Source organism: Saccostrea cucullata, unplaced genomic scaffold (assembly GCF_032062105.1).
Source record: "Saccostrea cucullata isolate Sc308-1 unplaced genomic scaffold, CSIRO_AGI_Scuc_v1 ctg347, whole genome shotgun sequence".
NCBI lineage: Eukaryota > Metazoa > Mollusca > Bivalvia > Ostreida > Ostreidae > Saccostrea > Saccostrea cuccullata.
Genome location: NW_026933200.1, coordinates 12,443 through 24,583, shown reverse-complemented (window position 1 = coordinate 24,583; position 12,141 = coordinate 12,443). Strand labels below are relative to the sequence as shown.

The following is a 12,141-nucleotide window of genomic DNA, read 5'->3' as shown; positions in this document are numbered from 1 at the left end:
AATACCAAATACGTATAATGCTTAAAATAACCCTTTTTAATTGTTTGTATTACTATTTATAGACATATGTCCTTCATGGTCAACTAAGTATCATTAAACCTGTAAGTTTTTCACCGTTTGACCAATTGGTCACAAGAAAGCATTTGGAGATAATCCTCTAACAAATTACATGTATGTAAATTGTAATGGATTTATGCCGAATACTGTTTTTTATGTAAAATTATCAGACTGTTTTCGGCTTTAACGGGTCTCAAGCATGCAGTCTGATAATTATACATAAAGAACAGTATTCGGTATGTCTATTGTTAAAACATTGCTTGGACGCCGCCTTTGTTCTTTACAGTCTTAAATTGTTTTAAGTAAGATATGTTCCTCGTACAATTCTATATGAAAAAAAATCAGACTGTCTGATAATTTTATATATGAACAAGGTGCCATTGAGGAGGAGGAACCCCTTTTGGGCTGGTCACATCCAACGTGTACTCCTTCTCATGACTGGGTAAAGGAAGTGGTCAATAGACAAGTAAGTATAAAAAATAATAGCCCAACGATTTGTATTCAGTCGGAGCCACACAACCATTCCTCACGATTAATAAAAAAATCAGGCTTTTCGATATCATTGACAGCTGCTTTTTCAATTAAGATAAAACTCCTAAATTTACTTACCTTTTCATTGCAAAATTATTTTGATAAAAACATTCTTATTGCACACACAAGTATTATGAAGACGATATCAAAAAGATGCTGGAGTTTCTGTTTGACAATATCTATGTTGTTTTTGGAGACCAGGTCTTCCAAAAATCTATTGGAATTCTCGTGGGTACCAATTGCGCCCCGTTATAAGTAGACCTATTTTTGTATTTATATGAAGCAGAATTTTTTGCAAAATCTTAGGCACGAAAAGATGAAAACACTTGCTGTGGCCTTCAACTCGACATTTAAATATATCGACGTACTGTCAATTAACAATGATAATTTCCATTCTTATGTCGATACTACATATCCTGATGAGTTTGAGATAAAAGATACCACAGAGTCTGACACATCTGTTTCATATTTTGATATTTTACTTGAAAAAGATGTTAATGGTAATCTAACAAGCAAGCTCTATGATACACATGATGACTTTAACTTTTCTATTGTCAATTTCCTTTACTTTTGCAGTAATATACCTTCATCGCCTGCATACGGAGTTAATATACCCGGTATATATTTCAGTTGATTCGATACGCAACAGCATGCTTTAGCCATAAACAATTTCTAAAGCGAGGTAAATTATTGACAAACAACCTGATGAAACAAGAATATCAGCAGTCTCGTTTAAAATCATTTCTACCCCGTGGGGATCCGGATTAGAATAGGTCCTCAGTACCCCTTGCTTGTTGTAAAAGGCGACTAAATGGGGCGGTCCTTCGGATGAGACCGTATAAACCGAGGCCCCGTGTCACAGCAGATGTGGCATGATAAAGATCCCTCCCTGCTCAAAGGCCCTGAGTGCCGAGCATAGGCCTAAATTTGCAGCCCTTCACCGGCAATGGTGACGTCTCCATATCAGTGAAATATTCTGGAGAGGGACGTTAAACAATATACAATCAATCAATAAAATCATTTCGTAAGTTCTATGGTCGATTCAATGACCTTGTCAGCAAATACAATTTAACATTGAGTCAATTTCTGACTGACATTATTTATACTGATGGTTAGTCCATTATTTATACATGTACATTGAATTGACGACGGATTTTTCCGTTATTCCCGATCATGACATGGTGCGCACGGTGTGACCGGTCGGCAGGGGATGCTCACTCCTCCATGGAACCTGATCTCACCTCTGATATTTTCGAGGTCCGTGTTTGCTCTGCTCCTGTTTTGTATCGTTTTATGGACTTTTGATCTTGAAAACTGTTCGTTATCTTTATATGTTTCATTAAGAAAATTGTTTATAAAAGTGTTGGATTTGTGTGAAATAAAGTTATAGAACTTGCCAGAGTATTTATTTTATTTTTTATTTAACTTGTTATTAAAAGCCTAGATCCACTCCTTAGTTCTCCCTTACCTGTACATATTTGTTTATACCAAACGACATTGATCAGGTATTTTTGAAGTGGTCATTGTTAATTTTGGTTTTATTGGTTACTGATTTAAAAGCTCGGATGCGATTGGTTTTCTTGATCGGGTTAGAGTTTTCCCGCTTTATTATGACCATTCTTTGTTCCATGGTTGATCAGACCAAAGCTAATGACATTGACTTGAGAGTGAAGATTTCCTTCTCTGGTAAGTCACTGATTTTTTCTTATTTTAAATGTTCACCCTATAGTATGCAAAAAAACCTTTTTCATTTGCACTTACTAAAGTTAATGAATGATTTTGAGAGAAAGTTGTTATGATGCATAAATGTTATTGATTACAAGATCAATATGAAGTATTTGATAGAAGCAATTTGATGTTTATTAGATTATTATATTTTAATGATGATCAAAGATATTGTTGATTATATTGTTCAAAGTGAGCAATTAGTATATTTTTTTAGAGAGATAATATTTTTAAATATCATTGTATTAAATTACAAATCACCATTCATGGACTTTGTAAATTAAACAATTTAATGAGCAGATGGGAAAGCCTATTCCCATAGAATGGTGAGATTAATATGTTTTTATCTTGAATATTTTTATGACTTTTGTGGGAGAAATATGTAAAGATTTATCTATTCGAGAGTTATCTCCCTTTGATGATAATGTATGATAATGATAGTTATATAAAATATAGAGGATGATAATCTAAATATTATCATCATGAAAAGTAACGAACATTATGTGTATGATATTTACATTCTACTAATTGTTTATATATTTAAATATTTACAGGGCTTTGTTGATATACTTAGCCACTCTACTGTGAAATAAATAATTAAAGAACCCTGACAGGAGTTTTTTTGTCATTTCCATACCCCTGTTACATTCATAATTTTTTTTGACAATAGAATTTTTGAAATGTTACGACTTTAGAAGGGATAGTTGATGCTTTTGTTAAAATCAACGTATCTGGCAGTATCCTACCGATAAATAAATAATAAATCGATTGTAAGCAGAAATTGGAAAATTCATCCTTTGGGATATTAACACCATACGAAGTTGAAAATAGTATATTTCTACAGAAAAAAGGGACGTTGTTGGTATTAAAGTTCAATTAATTATGTACTTGTTTATCATATACATGTACTTGAATTTTAGTTTTTCGTCAATGACTTTCTGTTGTTCAGAAATGTTAAGAATACGAGCAGTAATTATGCTTAAAAGTTTTTAAACTTTGCCATGAAAACAAAAGACACTCCAATGAGAACAATTTGTAATTATGGGATTTCCAATGGAAAGTAGATGATCTGGTCTGCAATGATTACATACACATCATGGATAATTCCAGCATCTTTTTAATCAACATCAGAATACCTCTGTTTTTAATAAATTGGATTTTAACAAAGTACTTTTGGCTCATGGGATAATTAACATGTGAATAAAAGTATAAATTGGTCATGTCATTTATTTCATAAGATACCACAAAATGCAATTCAATGTATTTTATAAGATTTCTTATAATTAGGACACTTCCAGAACAGTACATTGAGTTTCTAATTCGAATTTCTAATACGAATTCGTAACTTTGTCTAACTAGATGTTCCTTCTTATTTTATCTTTTCCCTAATAAAATGTGAAATGCTCAGGAGTCATTTTAAACAAAGGAAAATGAGAAAATTGAGAGCAAAAACAACGACCTGAAGTCCAGTGCCATAGAGGAGTAAGCCTCCCATCCCGCTTAAATATAAAGCCTGCTTTTTAAAGTACATAATATTATGTTACAATACTTTCCAGATATCACCTTACCTCCACTATTAGTCACTTCATGTGTATGCTCTACTGAACACTTATCATCCCTTTGATCGCCCTTTTGTTTAAGCATAGGTTCTTCTACTCCCATTTCATCTGTAAAAATATCAGGAGTTCAATACTTAAAACAATTAGATATTGCATACATAATTGCATAAAGAAGGAATATTTGTAAATGCAATTCATTTAAACACCCAATTTTATGTTAACGCCCCCAAAATCTACCTGATTCAAGATCAATAATTTACCGCCTGTCAATCATTAAAAAAAACAATAGCTTCTGATTTGATTCACAGGCCAGCTACCCGTGCTACCTGATAGTCTGAGTTTGTGTCTTTTGAAAATGATTGCCTGGTCACGCGTCAGGCACTTTCATGTAGCCGCCTTGTATACACGGGAGTTAAAGAAAGAATCTTGATAAAACAATTGAGAGTAGATAATAAAACAGGACTTCATAAAATATTTGCATTGAATCTCAACGGCTATATTGTATTTTAGGCGATATGTGTCGTCCAAAATACATGTATCTGCTGTAGAATTAACCGGTCCGTGCACAGAAACGCTATTCGATTAAGGTCAGACGAGACGTTCCTCGAAATCTGTTTTGTATATCTTAGTAATGTATGAAAAATATTCAAAATTTTAATAACATTCTGATTTCTAAATCAATTTCTAAACGTTTTTAAAAAATCCAAACACTTAAACATTTGAAATTGGAAAATTATTTTTCTTCCCCAAAGGATTATATAAGAAAAACTACCCCTGATATCTTGCAGAAATGCCTGGTAAGGTACCTCAATTTTTTGTGAGTAAACATGTTTAAGTAGCTATACTTCAATGACAAACTCTTAGAAAAATTTATCTATTAGTCAGGAACGTCTCGTCTGTCCTTAAAATTGGAATATGATAAATAAGAAAATATATTTAGCACAAACGGCATGGATAAAAAATTCCTTTATCCCATGTTTTATTTATGTATATATGAATACAATCTACACCATGTTCCGTTGTAAAGTTCTGAAATGTCAGAAACATAAGTTTCGAGATTGTAAATTTTAGTTCGAATTTCCTAACGCCTGTCAATACCCAATATTCGAAATTAAAAAGTGAATATATGAAGCCAAAGATCAATTCTTAAAAGTATAAAAGAAATCTTGCAAACAATGAAAAATTTAAACACACGAACACCCGGAAATGGTGAATATTTTCGACACTATTGTTGGTCAGAACGTAGGCAATACCGGGGGTATTCCTATCGCGGTACATTGTATATGTTCACACGACGGATAGGCCTATGAATGGAATGTTTTCTTTTTTTTTTAATTTTGATATTTACACAAGTTTGATTAAAAAATGGTATGTTTAATCGGTAGTTTTACTCTGTTTTCTTTTCTTTAATTTTACTTTAGAAAAAAAAAACAAACTATAAAAACGATATTTCTTTATAATTTTTTTTCTTCATTAGATATCGCTGAAAGTATTTATAAATAAATTTTAAATTGAAATATTTTAAATATTTCAAGTAGTTTCACTCAAATTTACACACGAAACACGGATTTTTGACCCTGATCACCAGACACAGACTTCCTGTGTACTGCTACGTGTATATAGATTTTTGGCATCGTGGGTATTAGGGGTCTCCAGGTAAATAACACCACTGTTACTTGGACCACTCCCCCTCCTCATGTAACCGTACGGTAAAAAAAATTGGGTCTTTAAATTATATCACATTTCATTTTATTAATGATATCTTAACCAAAACTTAAGCAATAATGGCCCTATTCAATACCATGTACATTCTGTTTAAATTAACCCTTTCTAACTGTTTGTATATGCTATTTATAGGCATATGACCTTCATGGTCAGCTGAGTACTAGTATCAGAAATCTTTTCGAGATCACTCTCTAACAAATTACATGTATGCCCAATTCTTCTGTAATTTCTTACAAACATCATGCAACACGTCTTTGTAGACTATGAAACTTTGCTTACACTATTGCCTCTAGTCTTGAAAATGTTCACTATATGTGCAGAAGTGCAAAATTATGACTCAAACTAGGTTTGATCTGAGGTGCGTATGCCAGTAAGATGATACATGTTTAGAATTATTGAACTTATAATGGTGAATATAGGAACGAATTGGTTTTACAAATGCTCAAGCTTAAGGTTGCGAATAATTCCATCGTGGAGAAAAATTGAGAAAGCTATCATTTACCATCTTGGTCTTTTGGAATCGTGCTTCTTTTCCCATGCACTGTAAAAAACATTTAGAATTAGAAGTAATACATGTTTCGTAATAAATAAAATTTATTCCTAAAAATATTTTCAGCATATCTTTGAATCATTTGTTTCTTTCTCCTTTATAATATTCTGCTAATTTTGATCTCGTTTTGAAGATTTCTTGTACTTAAAAACATTATTTGTTTGGTAATAGTTCTCCCAAAGTATGTGTGAACTGTATAAGTTTGATGTACAAGTCAAAGTAAAGTCAATGCAGACTGACTATCTTTCAAGACCAATTCACTACGAATTGAAAGGATAAGGCAGGGTATCTATAATGAAACATATTGATATAACGAACATTATTCATGATCAAAGTCCATTAAGTACGCTCTAAACACTGCACAATAAAGAGCTCTATTTGTTGGTTGGTATTATGCAGTTAGAGTGATCTGTCCTTAGATGTGAGATTAAAGAAATTGTTATTTACCATTAATTACATAAATAATAATAGATTAAAATAGTTTTAGCATTATATAAGACAAAGAGTAATAAATTTAATTATTTTCATTAATTTTCCCAATGTAAGTAAACAACAGTGATTTCTGCTTACAAGTAGTCCATTGTCTTTGAACATTTTTCTTGCGCAAATAAGGCACGTACTCTATGTTAATAAATATAAATAAAATATATAAATATTATATTCTCCTTTATTATAAATAAAATAGGAGAAGAGCAAACACGGACCTCCAGAACATCAGAGATGGGATCAGGTACCATGGAGGAGTGAGCATCCCCTGCCGACCAGTCACGCCAGTCGTGTATATATATTAATATACGCTTTAAATGATGTGGAAATTAAACGGTGACGTGTCGCACTGAATATCTGTATTTTATATGAAACTATTGTATAAAAAAAAAACTTATAAACAAATCATAAAATTTCTGTCGAAACTTTTCGGCATTGATTAAAAAATGATAAAATGAAGATACCTAATTTACAGACAACATCTCTCATTCGTGTTCGATATTTTATTAGTAGTTTGATAAGAGCCAGACAAAAGATAACAACCGCACTCAGGATGATTAAAATGATGTCTTTGGATGACCTGTAAGAAAGAAAGCATAAATAATTTAAATTAGAAAGAACATACTCACTTTCGTTTCCAATATTCTGTTTTAAAATTTAAAAGTTGTTTAGGACGTTTCAAAATGAATGGGAAGATTCATTTTTGACAGAAGATTAATAAACTGTTCTTCTGTGGTTGATTTTAGACTGAAGTGCCAGCTTCTACAAACTCTTGATTATTTTTCTGTATATATCGTAAACTGTTCCAACATAGGTTATACATGTGTTTTATGGGTAGTTATTAAATTTCTTTTATTTTCTTTAATATAGTTAAACAAAAAATTAAGTAAAAAAAGAACAATTTCTTCACATTTTAAATGTAACGTCAAGCGGATCGGATCGATACCGTTTTTGATTTAAGGATATCCATCCTCGGTCAGGAGGAATAACAAAAAAAAAAAGATATTGAATTTATAATGCATGAATATAAAGCTTGAAATTGAATTTTTAACATGCAACAATTATCATTTTATTCATCTTTATATGATTCATGGTATTAGGAAGACTTAGAAAAGGTCTTATAAAACTTGATATTTGTACCCTACAAAAGGAAAAAAGGAAGAAAATTTTTTAGAGAAATACGATTTTCTTAATTCCAGCTTTAGATACCAATTGACGCTTATTTGCAAGTGGTGTCTTTCAATTATAGCAAAAGCCCTTTACACTATGTATTATAGAATACATGACGGAAATAGAAGACAAGAATACCAAATAAGTTATTTGTTGATCAATTTATGAGTTTTTGGATTCATAGATACTTTTATGAGTATTTTGATAACTTAATTGCCAATTTTATAAACCTGAGGATCGGAATACCAACACAAGTCATTGTTGCATACCCAACACAGGTTATACGATATAAACGATTTTTCCTTTCCAATATCTATCAAATGGTGTGTTAAGGATGACGTTTACTCAGGTTTTAGAAATCAGAGAGGAAATTTTATAATGTATAATACATTCAATCAAAAATTTTTCTAAATGGATAAAATAACTTAGTTTTATCTCAATATCAATTTAAAAATTTAATATTTAAGTACTTGAAGAAAATATACAGGAACAAAACTCAATGTATGGCTATGCAGAAGTCATTGTTGCATACCCAACACAGGTTATACGATATAAACGATTTTTCCTTTCCAATATCTATCAAATGGCGTGTTAAAATAAGACTCAATTTTCAGTAAATGTATGTAAATCTAATTTATATCTAATCATATATAATTCAAATGTTAGGAAAGGCATAGATTTAGATCTGTTGTCTGATCTTAATTGTAAATTTCAAAGGCATTAAATATGTTCATCTAAAGTTATCTGTACGAGTACAAGATACATATACTAGTACTTACAGTGAACCTTTCTCGTTCTCGTCATTGAAGTAGTTGACTGCAGTTGTTGTTCTGTGAATAATAAAGAACTATCTATCAGTGTGTAGCAAGAAGGTCGACACAGACAGTGATAGTGAAATATATTTGCAGACAATTAATTGTCATCCTTTTATCCTTTTCCATTTATCAAAATTATAATTGTATAAATATTTTACAGGAATCTAACTCATAATGAAAGTTCTTTTCAGATAAAGAATCGAGGGAGGGGGGGGGGGGGGGCACAAGGCGAGTCATATGCCTAAGCAAGAGCACTGGAAACAACGATTAAGAAATTCCTGCAAAGTCCACATTTTGTTTTTTTTGAGTTATTTCATAGCCATATGCATACAGTAAAGATAAAACATATATCAAATCAATTACAAATTGATTGTAATTAACCCACCAAGATGGTAATACGCTTTAGTAGCCGTAAAAATAATAGAAATGGAATGTTAAAACTGTTTTTTTTTTATTTAGAGTGGGTCTTCGTCCCATTTTTGTAAACAAATATTAAAAGGGTGTGGAAGGATGTATTTCTCACCATTTAAAAAAAAATACGAATACCCACTCTATATAAAAAAATTAGTTTACCTACTTAAATTTCGAAACATATTCTCAAAAACTTCAAGTCCAATTTTCTGTTTGCATACATATAGAACTGTTAATGTATGTGAGACTCAGTGGCTCAGTGGTCATAGCGGCGGTGTTGAAGCACCCAGTTATTTGTCGCGAGTGCTCGAATCACGTTATTTTTAAGTTCAGGTTGAAATTTAGATAAATATATTTTTTCACTAGAAATAAAATAAAAAGATAAAAAGATGATGAATTTATGTACGGTCAATTAATATATTTCCTATAATAAACAAGTTTTCAAAATACATGTTTATATAATATTTTAAATGCATTCAGCTCAAGACTACATTACACTATTGAAATGTAAACAATCATGGGCAGACCAGCACAATATGGCTATTCTGTATGCAAAAACAGATAAAAGGAAAGGTAAAGCGTACCATCCCCCAAGCCCTGAAAACATAATTGATACAGGTCGAGACCACTAGATTTTCTGACGTCAGAATAAATTTGCATGTAAATTAGCTATCTGTTTACTTTAGCCACTGATGAATGAGTCGCAATGCATTGTGGGCTACTAGAAGTACTCAGCTGTGTTGAAAATAAAGACCAACTTGAATTGTCCCTTCGAAACTTATTTTCAATTATTTTTTGAGATTTATGGAACAAATATACAAAATGATGTATAATCTTTCATTTCTATGCTCACATTTACAAAATTTGCTTTATGAAGCCTTAAATATCAACTTTTAATACATCGGCCTAAACCATTGTTCGAAGAGACGTACATGTAGGTGCTATTGTGTTGATAAAGCATCGAGCTTTTTTCACGTGATATACGTGTACATAGTTTTAGACAGCAGTACAAGGCCTAGGTGCGCTATTATTATTTAACCCCTAAATATTATCAAAAAAGTTTTTTTAATGTAGATGCAAACATCAAACTTTAAGCCTTTGCACATTATTCGAACTTTCGAAGCAACTATTAATCATATAAAACAACTCCAATATAAAATGTGAGCATGGAGCAATGTCTTTGGAATGTAATCTTTCAATTTCGGACTTAAAAAGTGACAAAGAAGCTCTACGGTTTTTCCAGTGACAAAGTGAATATTATGCAGAAACCGACGAAAACCATGTGTCGCCATTGAATCGTAAACACGTAATAGAGTGTCATGCTTTCAAACTCATTCACTTAATTGCGAATGGGTGTGACGAAAATATCGCCACGTGTTGAAAATTGCCTTCCATATAAAGAAGTGGTCTCGACCTGTGATAGAACAATTAACACGCTGTATGAATAGAATCACGTTAAAAAATACTGTATAGATAACCGCAAGGTTTGAAAATATAGAAATTGTCATTTGGGCAGTGCTGTACAAAGTTTAAATGTTTAGGTAAATCGTACAACTATAAAATTTCCGATATGCTCACAGAGCGACTAAATCCTTGTAGGCATATTTCTCGCCTAATCTCCCAGATTCTTTCAAATTATTGCTTTAGCATTAATACTGCTTGTAAATAAAAGTTGTATGAGTAGGACTTGGTTTATAATATCTATTTTTGACAAAAACGACAACGGTATCAGGATTCTAAAATCTGATTACAAGCAACAGTGGTTAAAAATATTCCACTCATGGATTTTGATGCAAACAGAAATGGACGGTGAGTGCAGTTTTAGGCATCATCTTAACAACTCATAAGGCATGGTACAAGAAGAAATTTTCATATTCTAACATTCTAACTCTTTAACGTTACATGTATTTTATTATTACATGCAATTTACATTGACTTCAAATTCATGCTAAGTCTAGGAAAAATCTTTCCTTTTAAGTCTTAAAATACAGGAACATTCACCAATTTATTTCTAAAAAGCTGAGGAGTGACATACCTTGAATGTTTAAAAAAGTTACCCTTTTACCTTATGTGATTTCTATGGCATTTTGGATCGGCATAATAACATCTTAAAAGGAGGTTGATGCTCAAGCATTCAGGTCCTATATGGTTTTGAAAAATGTTGTATAAATCTTTAACAACTTGAACTGTAATAATGCATCTTAAAATAAATGCAAATTTACACACAGAAAATAATCATGGCTTTAATAAAAAAAATCTTTTTTGATTGTAGAATAATAATTTCAAAATTATAACAAGTTAACCATACAGTATTATTTATGACCAATATTATATTACAATTTTAAATTTGAATGTGCTGAGAAATTAATTCTTATCCCGATATCCTTTTTCTTAAAACTCACGTTTGTATGTTTCACGGGTGAAGAACGGCTTCAGTGGACATCCGTTTGTAAAATTGGAACAAGCACGTCCTGTAGGAGTAGTGGCTTTGTGCTCATAGTTTAACACAGGGCAGTTACCTAACAGAAAGGTGTTGTGAATTTTGCTAGTAATTCAGAGGGCAGTTTTATACAAATTCCCAGAAAAAGAACCAATAATGGAACATTTAAATAGCACAACTTCAATTTACGAAATTATATACTTACATAATAGAAGCATTATATATTGTAAAAAAAACCTTACAAAACTCTTTAATTTTTATCAGATATTAGATTGTTTAAATGTTCCTCCAGTAAACAACATGAATTATTATATCTCTACTGATTTTTTACTATATGAGTAAATCGATTTTTTTTAATCCCAGAAAATCACCATAAAAGACTGATACTTTGTCAGCGTAAATTTATTGTTTATAAAATAAATTTTCTTGCAGATACTGCTTTGTATCTAATTGACTCAAATGCAAAGACCTTATATTATATTGAATTTATTTACTTATTTTATCTTCATTCTAAGCAATCAATACTTCTGATCATTTATTTCCATTTCCTTTATAATTACGATGCGTTTAAAATAGAATTGCAGTTTCTGGCTTTAAAAATGTATAATTTTTGTATCGGTATAATAAAACAGTTAAAATATATCATTGAGGGAGTCAGCAAGATTCCAGTCT

General features: G+C 31.3%; 1 protein-coding gene across 1 annotated transcript in view; it reads right to left on the bottom strand.

Annotated features, from left to right (window-relative positions):
• LOC134237640 (uncharacterized) overlaps positions 1–12,141 on the bottom strand; it is a 68,255-nt gene that overhangs the window by 50,373 nt on the left and 5,741 nt on the right. The window contains exons 4-9 of the mRNA XM_062719779.1: positions 11,432–11,548; positions 11,095–11,170; positions 8,583–8,633; positions 7,098–7,213; positions 6,100–6,138; positions 3,882–3,980 (exon numbers count right to left, since the gene is read on the bottom strand). Coding sequence (XP_062575763.1) covers positions 3,882–3,980; positions 6,100–6,138; positions 7,098–7,213; positions 8,583–8,633; positions 11,095–11,170; positions 11,432–11,548 — 498 coding nt within the window. The remainder of the gene's footprint in view (positions 1–3,881; positions 3,981–6,099; positions 6,139–7,097; positions 7,214–8,582; positions 8,634–11,094; positions 11,171–11,431; positions 11,549–12,141) is intronic.